Source organism: Tremella mesenterica, assembly GCF_000271645.1.
Source record: "Tremella mesenterica DSM 1558 unplaced genomic scaffold TREMEscaffold_10, whole genome shotgun sequence".
Taxonomy (NCBI): domain Eukaryota; kingdom Fungi; phylum Basidiomycota; class Tremellomycetes; order Tremellales; family Tremellaceae; genus Tremella; species Tremella mesenterica.
Window position 1 is genome coordinate 758,741 of NW_006711234.1, and position 14,181 is coordinate 772,921.

At 45.8% G+C, this 14,181-nt stretch overlaps 4 protein-coding genes across 4 annotated transcripts; 2 read left to right on the forward strand and 2 right to left on the reverse strand.

Annotated features, from left to right (window-relative positions):
• Window positions 1-2,862: 2,862 nt before the first annotated feature.
• TREMEDRAFT_33280 (uncharacterized protein) lies at window positions 2,863-4,088 on the forward strand (the record flags this gene model as incomplete). The annotated part of the gene is made up of 2 exons (XM_007006287.1): window positions 2,863-3,753; window positions 3,858-4,088. Coding segments are annotated over 2 exons (1,122 nt in total), but the record flags the coding sequence as incomplete, so codon positions are not given.
• A 430-nt stretch (window positions 4,089-4,518) lies between these two features.
• Window positions 4,519-6,845, reverse strand: TREMEDRAFT_33305 (uncharacterized protein; the record flags this gene model as incomplete). Its single annotated transcript, XM_007006295.1, has 6 exons — window positions 4,519-4,727; window positions 5,049-5,216; window positions 5,485-5,607; window positions 5,838-6,376; window positions 6,423-6,465; window positions 6,719-6,845. Coding segments are annotated over 6 exons (1,209 nt in total), but the record flags the coding sequence as incomplete, so codon positions are not given.
• A 1,830-nt stretch (window positions 6,846-8,675) lies between these two features.
• TREMEDRAFT_33243 (uncharacterized protein) lies at window positions 8,676-9,920 on the reverse strand (the record flags this gene model as incomplete). The annotated part of the gene is made up of 10 exons (XM_007006281.1): window positions 8,676-8,779; window positions 8,898-8,920; window positions 8,994-9,141; window positions 9,240-9,271; window positions 9,316-9,370; window positions 9,417-9,475; window positions 9,521-9,537; window positions 9,587-9,607; window positions 9,654-9,684; window positions 9,757-9,920. 10 exons carry the CDS (start codon window positions 9,918-9,920, stop codon window positions 8,676-8,678), a joined length of 654 nt encoding a protein of 217 aa, XP_007006343.1.
• Window positions 9,921-10,412: 492 nt separating this feature from the next.
• TREMEDRAFT_74479 (uncharacterized protein) lies at window positions 10,413-14,130 on the forward strand (the record flags this gene model as incomplete). The annotated part of the gene is made up of 5 exons (XM_007006571.1): window positions 10,413-10,448; window positions 10,566-10,901; window positions 11,137-11,359; window positions 11,936-12,026; window positions 12,377-14,130. The coding sequence occupies 5 exons, from the start codon at window positions 10,413-10,415 to the stop codon at window positions 14,010-14,012; spliced, it is 2,322 nt and encodes a 773-aa protein (XP_007006633.1). The 3' UTR covers window positions 14,013-14,130.
• Window positions 14,131-14,181: the final 51 nt, after the last annotated feature.

Genomic DNA, 14,181 nt, shown 5'->3' on the forward strand with positions numbered 1-14,181 from the left:
GTATATGAATGGAAAATATGAAAACGTTGAGGAGTACGAGAATATGAAAACGTTGGGACGTACGGAAATAGAAAAAGTTTGAAAAACGTACGGATAATGTAAAACGTAATTCAACATGATCCTAGCATCTTCAAGTTCTTGCTCCGATCCTCCTTTTTTGAACCGTTTGATCAATCGAATGAGTTTTTGACGTTCTAAGATTAATCAGTACAGTCATTGAAAACTCATCCTTCATGGGTTATCTCTACAGTAAAAAGAGACAAAGCCCATGCTGAACAAGGATTTCGTGGTACGCCCCACGCCCCTCCCCTCCCCCCGCACCGGCTCGAGCATTTCAAGGACTGATCAAGAATCGTACGAGGGGAGCAGCGGAAGAGAGAGATAGGGCTTGGGTGATGATATCAGAAATAATTGTAAAAGGCGAGACTTGACAGGAGAGGATGTAGAAAAAACCAGGTCAGAGGGATCTGACATACCGAAAAATTTCACCATATGATATTTTGATCCGTTTTTCTGTTCTAAACCCTTTCGTTCAGCCACGGTGAGATCAGCTTCGAGAGCTACTAATCTACGTTCTGTCGCTATCCTTTTGCCAGGTTCTAAGTTATCCTAGGAAGTCAGCCTGGGTGATAGAGGCTGGGTTCGATAGCACCAGGTCCTATAAGCGTATGATATCCGGTTAGTCGGAGAGTGATGAGAGGATGAAGCGTTTGCTCCTGCGTGAGTCCAAACTATGAAAAGATGGAACTCTCAGTAAAGACATAGATCTCCACGAGGTGATGTAAGGATCGGAGTAGGTAGCAAGAAGGGATAGAAGGGGGAAGGGGGAAAGAGGGAGAAGGAAAAGAAAATAATCTCACCTTGGCTAATAACCTCTTTGTCTGTCTGATAGAAGCTTTAAGTTTACTCACTCCTGGTCGACCATCCGGATCTCTTCTCTCCATAGGAGGTGGTTTATTTTTACTTGGACCTGCTGTTCCTTTCTGTCTGTCGTTCTGATTACGTCCCATAGTGATTGATGTGCTTCGGACGGTCACCAGCTCTGAAGTGTGAGTAGCCAGTTCGTATCCAAAACGATCAGGAAGGAAGGAGTTGAAGAAACTTACTATAGTTGTTGAGTCACGTGACGTGTTTCACCACCGCCTCTCGACTCTTTCTCCCCTCCCTTTCTCCCCACAGATCTATCCTCACTCTACCATACACCTGCTCATGCTCTTAGAGATAGTGAGATAGGATGGACGAAGAAACTTCCTTCGCCAATATACTAGCACAATCCACTTCTCAACCCAAACCCACATGGACAACAACAGCAGAAGATCCATGGGCCAACCCATTCGCAGAATCTCCCACTAACGCATTTTCTTCACCCTTTGGTCAGACCTCCGCATACATCCCACCCCTCGACAGGAACGATCTCGAACTACAACAAGAAGATACGAGTCCTTACGTTCAAAAAATTCAAGAAGATGAATTCAGAAGTGTGATACCTGATCCTCCTAGTGTCATCGCCGCTCGTGAACAAGCTTCTATCTATGGTGCGCACCCAGATGATGGATTTGGTCAACAATATGAGCCAAACCCTTCCATGTCTACGGTACCTCATTTCAGCCCAGATAATGTAATGGACGAGATTGTAGAGGATAAATTTTCTGATGAGGGAAATTTGAAGGAGTCAGGACAAGGGAAAGGAGGTAGACGATTACCTAGCGATTTGATCGACGACGATTTATTAGCGGCGAATGATCCTTCTATAGCTTTGAAGAAAGCTTTCGTCAAGTCAGGTCCTAGAATACCAGCGCAAGAGCCAACGGGCTCATCGCCAATTCGGGAAAAGCCAAAAGCGTATGTGTTTAAATCGAACATGAAGGAGTCTGAACCTGTTAAATCGGAGGAGAAGAAGGTGGAAAGTGTTCAAGTGCAAAATGAACCGAGTTCCACTATTTTGAAGGAAGTGAAGGTAGAAGATGACAAGGGAAGAGATCACGTAGAACCCACGAAGGATGTTGAGACTCCGCCGGTGGTAAAGGTCCAACCTGAAGCTGAAGTACAAAACAACGACTCTATCGAACACCCTAAGACCCCTGAGAAGTCTGACATAGACACCGAGATTCCCGTCGAAAGGAAGAATGACCAAGTTCCTAAAGCTACAACCATCCCCCTACCCGAATCATCCGCGCCTACACCAGTTGGTTCAAGACCTTTCACCCCAGCACTCGCCGAGAAACCAGACGGACCTCACAGATCCTCAACAGAAGAAACCATCATTTCTCCCACTAAATCTATCGCCCACACTCCTATTACAGACCGTGTGGCCGTATCTCCCCTTGACCCACCTGCCTCGGTGTCAGACTACGGTTTCAAAGCGTTGTCGATTGGAGGAAGTGCCCCACCTGTCAGTGCTTCCTCGACTTGGCAATCTGACTCAAATACATTGGTCACGCCTATATCATCGACAACTGCGTCTCGTTTTGGCGGACGAGGCTGGGGTGCGTTGGATGACAATGAGGATGATGGGTTATTTGGAAAACCTCGAGTCTCTCATAATGGATCAGATCCGTGGGGAGAGGGAATTCCAGGTTCTAGCGGATGGGGAGAACCACCGCTGACAAGTGCCGCGTCTTCTTCTTTCAGAGTAAGTCATCATTCTTCTGATAATCGATCAGCTTTGCAAGTTGATGGGATGTACGAGGTCAAGGAATGAGATAGAATACCGTCGCTGACTCATAGTCTCCTGAAGCGGATTCTTCCACGTCTAGCTCACCTGTCACTCCCATCGACCAGTCAAATCAACCGCACACACCTCAAACACAGACCAATGGAACTGCCAGAACCCCGGGATCGGTGAAAAATCGATTAGCCTCTCAACCTGTATTCTCCATCACCGTCGGTGATCCCACTCGAATGGGAGATCCAGTGAGAGGATACACAGTATACACCGTTCGAACACGAACCACTTCACCTCATTACGCCCGAGGGGAATTTTCAGTCTTACGTCGTTTCTCCGACTTTTTATGGTTATTCGACGCTCTCACTTTGAATAACCCAGGAATCATCGTTCCACCCGTCCCTGATAAACATCCATTTGGAAGATTTCAAGATCAATTCATAGAAACACGTCGTATGGCTCTTGAACGTTGTTTGGCAAAGATAACAGCTCATCCTGTCCTTCAATTGGATCCAGATCTAAGATTATTCTTAGAAAGCGATAGTTTTGCCGTTGAATCAAAATCACGTCGACAGGAACCTGTAGTTGATAAATCTGGTATATTAGGATGGGGTGGACCTAAATATGTGGAACAAGATGAATGGTACGATTCTAGAAGATCTTTTTTGGATATCCTTGAATCACAATTGAAAGCATTAGCAAAATCTATAGAAGTAGCTTCAAAAGCGAGATTGGAAATGTCTACCGCTATTAATGATTATGCGGAATCTATCACCGCTTTGGCGGAGAGTGATTTAGGTTCAGCTATGTGTTCTGCTTTAGCAAGATTGGCAGATTTAGCTAAAAAGGAGAAAGAAGGAGCGGAAGAACAAGCGAAAGGGGATGTGGTCAATTTACTCAATTTATCCGATGAGTATGTGAGGTTTATAGGAAGTGTGAGAATCGCTTTTGCTGGTAGAATAAAAGTTTGGAGTCAATGGCAAACACAAGAGAAAGAGGTGACTAGGTTGAAAGTTGCGAGAGAAAAAGCTAGACAACAAGGAAAGTTGGGTGATAGGGTTCAACAAAGTCTACAAGAGATTGCGCAAGTGAGTGAAATACCACGGTTTTTTTCTTTTCTTTTCTTCATCATTAAGGGAAAAAGAGCTTGGTGTGAATAAAGGAAAGAGATTTCATCATGCTGACTCTTTAGGCCGAACGTAAAGCTCGTGATTTAAATTCGGAATTGGACACAGTGACCAAACTCACCAAAACTGAATTTACGAGGTTTGAAAGAGGTAGAGTCGAAGAGTTTAAACGTGTTCTGAGCAATTATCTCGAATGTCAAATTTCAGCGCAGAAGGATATGGTGGTTGCTTGGGAAGAATATCATGGGGTGATTTTGAAAATGGTCAAAGTGAATGAACAAGCGACGGTTTCGTAATGTGGGATGATGTGTGAACGATGACTCGTGAGGAGTAAGACGAGAGGTTGTATGTATATACTTGATATGAAATTTGATGTTGATTCATCACTATTGTTCACATTGAAGTACAAGTAGAGTATGGATCATCGAAATTGATTTATTGTTCATTACTTGTGTTCCCAAATTATGCTCGGGTTGAGCTTTCTAAGTAATCAGATTCTCGTCAGGGAGTAGAGTGAAGTACGAATAGAGTATAGTATATTCATGACAGAACTTTTCGAAAGTCATTTTTGATCTAGATACAAGTATCCAAGTAAGGATCGTCTGACAAAAACCCAAATGGTCGAGTTAAGGGATGATGAGTAAAAACATGATATGAAGAGATTCAAATAAAACCCACCATGCATATCGTGTACTGTACCTATCTTATAACTTTCATCCATAACTCTCAACAAACTTGCCACATTTTGACACTATCTATACCGAATCCTCTGACGGTAGGATCAGAAGACCAATTTTGAGCCCACCATTTACCTTTTGCAAGCCAAAAATCAGACATTGAAGTACCTGAATCATCTAACCATGGTTTACCTCCTTCTCCATCAGGAAACCAACCGTCTGTTCCTCCTACTCCTAATGATAAGACGAGGTAGAATGCTGATATGTCAGGAAAGTTTGGCTTTTTTTTCAATTTCATTCTAACTTCTTCCTGGGAAAGGCATGATATCTCAAGTGCAAACACGTCAAATAGACGGAAGGAAGTGCGGGGGGAGATACTATTTTGGTCCTTGGGTTGATCATGTGCCAAAGCAGTACTTAAGACGATCAGAGTTCAAGGAGAGGAGATGAGTGAACAATTACGAGATTAGAACGGAATGAAGCTGCCGGCCAAGGACGAGTCCATTGAGATGTAAATGATATAGCCAGGGAAGGGCGAGGGGTGAGAGCGGATGGTGAGGGGGGAAAACGACTACTCACGTTGATCAAAAGGAGCAACGTTATTTTCACTCTGTATCCAAGGATTTATAAGTTTTTGTACATCTCCAGTGGTCGTGTTAGTTATCGTACTTGGGAAATTTCCTCTTTTCCAAAAGCTTTCTTTGTTGAATCGGAGAGATATGACTTGGGAAACACGAGAATCGATATCTACAACGTTAACATGCTATCGACAGCCGCTTTTCAATCTCCTTCCGCTTTTCTTCGCATCTCACAACTTTCACTGTTCTTTCTGGCTAGTTTTCCCAAGTTGTTACTCCTTGTCTCTATTTCGCTCACGGTCCGCGAACCATCCTGTATCATCTGATGGCGCAATCATGCAGGGTCAATAGGGGGAAGGACATGAGATTGAAGAACAAAGAAGGACAGGGAAGAAAAGGGAAGACAGGAGAGAGAAAAGAAAAACGTCTCCACTCACAGGTCCACATGAACTTGTCATTCCATTCTAATCCAAAAGTATGCCATTTCTGATTATAATAAGTTCTTCTTTGTTCTCTATAACCCCAAGTCAGGTATAACCGATCTAAATCCGTATCGGGTCCTGATCGTTAACATCTTGAATTCCTCTTCATATTTTAACTTGTCACCACACTGATATGCTCCCGGATCTCATTCAAACCATTTGGCTCTTATGAGTTCGCCCTTTCAACACATGTTATGCAATGCTTTCCGGAAGAGAGATGAAAATAATGTGTCAACATGCAATTATGGGTATCCACCACATGCTGAAAGCTAGTCAAAAGAGACAGAAGAAATCAAATAATCACTCACCCCAATGTAGATCCGATTGAGCGTAATCCACCCCTCGATTAGGATACGAAGCGTTATTTCCCCTTGCCGTTAAGATATCAATTTGACCACTTCTTGGCCAAGCTCCATAAGTTTCATTGACAGGTAACAAAGTGATACTAGGCCATAACCAATCCCCAGTTGGAAATCTAGCTTTGACTTCCACTTTTCCATACTTCAACGAAACCGAATTCCGGGTGGTTAACCTTGCACTTTGTACAGGGTTTATGACTGTTAATCGGGAGGAATTTGATATTGCCACACATTGTGATACGTTGGTAGAAGTACAAGTTCCATCGGCGGTGAGATTCAAAGTGTATCCGTTGGTAATTGCTTCGACACCAAGTTGATCGGATGTGAGAGTAGGTACTAGATAAAGAATACCATCTTGAGTAAAAGAGTTATTGGAGGATGAAGTTGTCCATTCGAATTCACCATGATCGTATCCGTCTAAACGAACTTCGTGTGTCCATAAAGAGGGATCGATACCGTTGGAAAAATCATCGTTGAGGACTAGACATCTGGAGGTTAGTCATAAGGTCGGATGAGAAAAAGGCGAATGCTTACAGTTTTCCCACGCTGGGGACGGAGGCGTAGCCGTCCCAACACACTGGGCGTTAGCATATTTTCCCCTCTGGCTTCCCTTTACTCCATCATACACGTGTGGTTCCTCCTTTTCATGGAGACATGTAACCGACAGACTGGCGATTTGTGAGGAAAGACGGGATCTGACTTCATCGCTGTCACTAAAGTGACTCAACGAGAGGCGGCGGAAGCAGTTTTAGAAGTGGGGGGTGAAGGATGATGAGGGGTCGGAAGAGAATGAGGAATGTCGGACGAAATACACTGTTGAGAAAACCCACGAATACCCGCAACGGCCAGACCGATGAAAATACTCGTCAACGTAATCCATCTAGCCCATCTTTGCGCAGGATCTGTCTTCTCCAACCAAGGTTTATATATCTCCCCTTTTAATCTCGTACTTTGAAACGGTTTCCTATTTGTAACCCCTCCAAAACCATTCCCGACACCGTGTCCATGTCCGTACCCATTCCCATGACCGTGTCCATGTCCCACCCCTCCCCTGGGTTTCAGATCTTTATTCCGGAAAGCCTTCAAACGTTCTTTCCTTCTATCAACGATAGTGGTCTTGTTCTCCACTGCAGTAGTCACTCCATTGCCCGATCCTTCCCTATTGAGTATTCCACCTACTACCCGTCCGTTCTCCTTGGAGAAAGGTGACGATGCGGGGATATGCGGTGAAGTCGGGGATGGATGAAATGGAGATGTGATAGTTGGTATTGGGGCAGGAGAGTCGAACGATGGTATATCCCCTGAAGCTGGGGAATCAGGAAGAGAGTTGATCCTAATTTTCGGTGGAGCGGTAAGCACTATCGTTTCTTCCTTTTCCACATGTTTATGAAATGGCCCTTCCGTGGAAGTGGAAGTGTGAGGGGGTGCAGGCTTCCCATCAGAGTTAGCGGTGGGTGTGGTCGGTGTGGTCGGTAAAGAGGGTAGAAGAGTTGGATGGAAATCATGGAATGGATTACTCCCATCTCCTTCGGGTGTGAGAACGGTAGGGGTATTATCACCCGATGCGTCGTTTAAAAGAGCAGTAGCGGAATTCGAGGATGATAACAATGGTCGGACCGGAGCTACTATTCGTGGGGAGAATTCAGCTCTGACAGAATCGGATGAAAGACCAGGTCGATGACCTTTGTAAGTGCTTGGTCTACGAGAGGGGTGGAGGCTGGAAGCGACATCGATGTTGATTCTCATGTTCGAACTTTCCCCAGATGGACGTCTTTCGGAGTTTAAGCGATTGTGAGAGAAGGAGGCGCCTGATGTAGGAGTGGGATTGCTCCATTGTGATCCTCTACGGCTACGGCCTTGATTAGAATCTGGTGGACTCTGTCTGCTCGGCATGTTGGTTGGGGAAGGATCGCTCGATGCTGTGGAAGTCTCGGCAATGGGCAGTTCTGCCGTGTCACTCGAACTGATTGACGGATTACCGGCACTTGTCTGACCGATATTAACAGTAGTAGAAGATTGAGGAATGGTTTGGCGCGAGGGAGAAGACGAATCGCCCATCTGTGTGACTAGCGGTGAGGTTTCAGGATTTTGTGAAGACATCCTGACTCTGCAAAGTAGAGTATCAACGATACTCGTATATCTCACCCTTGTCGAAGGATCCGCAAGAAACCACACTCTGGTGTTTTGTCACAAATCTCTTCGTTCGAATGAAGACACACACGTTCAGGCTTCATCGCCCCTCGTCTGTCCGGTTCCAACATGGCTCTCTAGTCAGCAGGTCAGGTGTGGGTCAGTCACCCTACATTCGTGTGCCACGTCTTCTAAGCCCCGGATCTGCGGCAAGGGACTTTCAGGAAGAAACTTCGGGGCTAAGGAGAATTAAAAATGAACATACCTCTTCCGGCTGACCACCATGCGTACCTGAACAATCCCCGAGAGGTCGCCTACAACAACGGAACGGCGCGTCAACGAGTAGATGTACTCTACTCGTACCCGTACAGAATTTTTGGGCTGGTGTCATGTGATCAACAGGTATACATTAACGGGTCATGCCTGTAATGAAGCTGTAGCCACTCGGAAAACAGCAACAAAAAAAGAACACCTGCACGTCAGTGGAGTCTGTCAGCCATGCAAGGCGTCGGAACCCCGCCGAGAGATGACGTTCATCACAGTACGAGCTCGTTTACTATCCGAATCGTGATACGCCAGTACACTACACCTCTACTACTCTAATCACGATTTCAGTCCGCCTTCTTGTCCGACACGTTACCGGCCTGACCGGTCAGCTCAATGGGACCACCATATACAAAGTGGACCTACCGCCTTGTTGTGCACATCTGCCAAACGGTTGTACTCTGCGTTCTGCTGTGCGGCCTGCTTTTTCAGAGTTTCTGTAGGTCAGCTGGTCTGGTCTCTGGACAGTGTCACGTCTACTCAACCATGTAGAGCCATGAAACACGTAGTCTCACGCCTACTATGGGGCGCTGATCACTGCCTTATCGGACCGACTGATCTGAATAAAGGAGGTCTGACTCACCAAAGTCCCTGTCTTTGGCTGCGCTCTTCGCCAGCTCAGATTCAAGTTCCCGAACCCGTTTCCTTAACTCTTCAGCCTCACCGCTCGCCCCGCTTTGTCTCGCCGTCTTTTGTTGCAATGCTGAGTAACTCTCTTGAACGTGAATGAAGTCTAAGATGATGTAAAACACCCGGGCAAGCAGCAGCGACAGGAAAAGTGTTGCTCCGGTAAGATACACTGCCAATCAGTCTTATTCTATGACCTCTCCCAAGCTTGCGTCCTCTTCAGTGCTCTTGTGAGCCGTCAACACGACATTTGAGCCGGAGCTGGCTCACGATTGCGTTGTGCGTAGAAACGTCGAGCCGCACTGATGGTCAGCTGATGGCCGAGTGCCTCACCCATAAATCTCACTAATTGGTCTCTGTCCTCACATCCGCCATCTCCTGTTTGGACTTTGCAGTAGCTCCTGACCACTCAGCCAAATCCTACCTACTTCATCAAGTGTGGCTCACCTTCTTGAGCAATCCGGACCATACGTTGAAGAGCATCGACGAAAAGCACCGCTACGAATCTCTCTCGTTAGCTCAGTGTACAACGTTGGCAGCTAGAAGCTCACATGAATGTTATTTTCAGCTGTCATGAGGTTAGATCATATCCAGTGCGAGTGCAAAGCGGAACTTACTCCATACTGAATCTTGGCCACCTTATTTATGAGCTACTCCGTCAGGACTCTACGTGAAGTGACGTACCACTGGGTTTTCACTGAGGAAGTGAAACAATCTATACGATCAGTCAACACGTTTCATGATATAACTGCATCTCCTCAGATTGGGGGTAAAGGAGAGGGCTGACTTTTTGCGTAAGGTGAATGGCATAGGGCAGACGATGGTACAAAAGAGCGCCAGCTCAGACATGAGCAGACCGAAACATACTGTCACATCAGCTTTACTCGGACTACTCAGGCTCAGTAGCGGGGAGGATACGCACAGGAGTAATAGAGCTAGAAGAGTCAGCATCAGCAACAAGTGAATCTCGCTGTTCACACGGCTTCTCCGGCGGTACAAAGTTCCTCGTAGGACAAGTAATTTCTGGTGCGAGCCGGAAGTGAAGCTGATGACTGGTACTACTCACCGTCATTGTTTCAGATAGCTATAGGCTTGTCGTTGATTGATCGTGACCAGAACAGAAGAAGGAGGAGACAAGAAGGGAGATGCAAAGTATGCTGGGGTTGGATGGAATGCGGGTTAGGTGCGTTGCATCAGATGAATCTACGTCATCTCGAATGTGCCACTCGGTGTCACTTCCCACTTAATCCCGCAAAACGCCGTCTCAGCCATGCCAGCTGGTGTTCACCATGTTACTCAAGTGCTGACAACAACCATGCTAATTTCGAATCACAACTGACCGTTACCCGCAGCTAGCCAGCTTCCCATTGGCCATTGGACGTTGGAAATAGCAGGAATAGACTGGAGTAATTGAAAGTTCGTGACGATAGCGGTGTGAACAACATGGCGAGCTCCTCTTCCTCCGGGTCAAGCCTCCAAGTGAGTTCATCTCTTCTTGGATCTGCTATAACATTTCGGACTCGTCTCTCACACACTAACTATAAGGCATGATAAGGAGATCCGAAAAACGCTCTCTGCTCTCATGCTAATACGTAGGCTTTTGAGTCTTTACTCTCTACGACCATTCTCGCTCCGAGACTTTCCGGCTCTAAAGTTCAAGAACTGACCAAACTCTCAAATCAGCTCGCAAATCAAGACTCACAATTGGTCACAGCTTTCTACAAATTGAACAAGGGTTTACCTCCTTGTTCACAAGCTCGAATCTCAAGTCTTTATGTGTTTGACGCTATCGCCCGTGAGGCACGCAAGAATGTTGACAAGGCTGGAAAGGGACGTCCGGTTGGATTGTTGGTCAAAATGGAAGGCGTTGTGGATAGTTGGGTAGAGGGAATGTTACAAGATGGAAAAGGGGGAGTATGGGCGGAAGGTCGAGTGAGTTTTCGAAACGTTTTTTTTACTTTGCCGCTCTCTCCATCTTCTCTTCCACTCACTACCTCCATTGCATCCTATCACAGGCATGAGCTCGATGGATATCACCTCATTTCAGAAATTAGACGCACGTCACATTCATCATGAATCATTCGTTTCCTCATCAGGCTCTTTCTTTCGTGCCATTTCACCGTTAGAGCAATGAATTGATGAATACTTCACGTGGCTGACATTTCAGGAAAAGACTCGAAAGATAATCGATATCTGGAGCAAAACCACTACTTTTCCTCAACCGACTTTGGAAAGATTATCAGTCAAGATACTCAAAGCTCAACCTAGATCAACCACCCCTAATTACCCTCCACCTCCACCCATGTCACCCGCCTTACCCCCGTTACCGCCTTTGGAAGGAAACACAGGTACAGAAAATGGTACAGGTCAAGGGGACATAATTGGTGCAGGTGAATGGTCATCTCTTGTCATTTCTTTCATCATGTGGTTTATTTGGTTTGACCATGTCTCTACTGTCCACTCTTTCCCTTCAGACAATACAGACATCCCGATCATTGTCAAGCCCCGAGGTAGACCGATATGTAGTCCCTCCGACATGGGCATGCATCGTGTGGGCTGGGTTAATGGTTTGACCAAAATTGGCTCGAACCTGTGCCTATGGGTGTGGCAGTGCACAAACTACCTGATTGGAGATCACTCTGAGATTCTTTCTATGGATAGGCCCCTCCCCTCTCTGCATTCGTTTGGACCTCTCTCCATTCTGACCTCATGCCATCCAATTGCTTCTCCCTCGTCCCCCTACTTTCCACCATTCTCCATCCACCATCTCATCACCCACCGGCGTCTCCACATGCCCCCTTCTCCCCGATGTCCCCAAAACGGCCCTCTTCTAAAGTCAGGGTGCCCACCTGGAGAGGTGATACGCGGAGAACGTTGTGGCACTGTGTGACATGTGGCAGTTCCCGTGTGGCACGTGGAAACGTACATAATGATAAGAATAAGGAGAGACGCTGAGACATGGCTAGATACAAAATCACCAAACACAAAACCCGGGTCTTTACCACCTGAAATCCGGAAATTATTAGGGATATCAGAACCGGTTCCTGATTCTACACAGTGAGTGATTTTGTTATCCCTCGCCTCGAAATTCGTCAGCTTCAGGAACATCGTCTACTTGTGTCTTCGAAATTCCGACAGTGTCGTGACATTCTTCAACCATGTCATTCATTGCTTTCTCTCAAATCTATCAAACCTTCTCCGTACACATCAGACTTTAAAAGTGTCTAGATCCCATACTACGTCTCTGAAACTTCTCCAAAGTCTCTCATTCCTACTCCTCATACATCACAGACTTTCCTGGACCTAATCAATTGGCACCATCTCAGACACCTATCTCCAGTTATATGCTCCTTCTTGGGGCATGAATCATACTTCGTATGCCGAAAGAACGTGTGAATTGATTATAGACAACCTTCCGGGAAAACAGTAGACATAGCTACTTTACTCGCAAATGTCGGAAACCTCCCTGATTCTGTCCTTTCTCCCGATCCGACCCCCATCATCGCTTCTCATCAACCATCACTCGTTCCTCCAAATCGACCTCCTACCTCCTCGGTAAACCAGAATGCCTCCAATAGAGAAATACCACCATCTCACATAACCGGATTGACAGGTCTTAACCTCGATCCTGCCCAATTAGCAGAATTATCAAAATTAGCTTCTACTTCTTTCCCTACTCGTCCACCTTTACCTCCACACAACCACGTTCCTCCCTCTGGTCATGTTTCTGGTCCTCCGTCTTTCTCTGGTGCTCCAGAGAATGGATTACCTCCAAACCCGATTCGGTATAGTTTACAAAATCCTATTAACAACCCACCTTTTCCAGGATCACCCCCTAGGTCATTCCCGCCACATCATTCACCTCCTTCTCATTTCCCTGGTTTACCTGGAAATTTAGGTATACCAAGTCAAAATTCCCCTTCTAAATTCGGTCCATCTCATTCGGTTGGGAATCCTCCTTTTTCTCCACCGAGGAATATGTATCCTACTCGGTTTCCTGAAGGTCTTACTTCCCGATCACCACCGAGATGGGAAAGAGATGGTCGTGGGATGACAAGACAGAGAGACGAGTTTTCTTTACCTCCACATGAGAGGAACCAGGGGGTCTCACATGGGAGAAATCAAAGACCTCCACCACCTCGGGATAGAAGAGGTAAAGATTTTCCTAGAGAACGTGGGAGTGGATGGGGAGAGAGGGGAAGAGGAAGAGGTGGTGGTGGTGGTGGTCAGAGACATGGAAGAGATAGCCGGGATATCTCTTCTTCGGGAGGATTGAGAAGTCCTAGTCCTGATCGTTTACGATCAGAATTCCGAACAACGGAATATCCTGACTCCCTGGGAGATGAAGGAAGGGTAATTGATACGGTGAGTAGAGAAGGAAGAGTTGGGAGAGTGGTACCTATCGTCCAAGAAGGAAAAGATGAGTTCGGAAGAGATTTACCAACTCCTCAAATGGACGATAAAGAAAAGAATGAACAGAAAGAGGAAGAAGGTGGAGAGGAAGATATGGCTTTAGATGATGAAGATGAAGATGTTACACCAAGAAATATAATGAATCATCAAGTGAACACTCCCAATGCGTCTTTACGGAAAAGTGTAGAGGATGAAAGAAGATTTAATTCCGAAGGTAATCAAGATCACTCTGGAGTAAATAAACAGAGAGAAGATTGGGGAGAACAAGGTCAAAATGAATGGAATGGACAAATTGGACGACAAGAATGGACCACACAACCTCCTGTCGACAGTCAAGATGTACAAAACCAATGGATCGAACAAAGTGATCAAAGTGGAGCAAACCCATTTCAAGAATCTTACCCTGCTGCTGCTGTCTCTGCGATGAACGGAATGAGTGGATCAGAAAAGTTTGACTTCGATTTCTCAACATTTAATCCTGCTTCACCTGATTCGTGGATCGCTTTAGGTATAGCTTTCGAACGTACTACAGGTAGACAACCTGATCAATTAGAATTGATGCAGGTCTTATCGGGAGATATGTCCGTATTAGGATCAGGAGGGATGAATATGAGTGGATCGATGGGATGAGGTAGTATAGGTTGTACATTTCAACTGGTAGGCTCAGCTTAAGGGAGGATTTATTTGTGGATGATGGATGAAGATGATATTCTCTCATGTTAGTACATACATGCATTCATGTTTTGTCTAAATCGAACGGATTCGTTCGGAAGAGTGAGCTTTACAGATGACTGAAAAG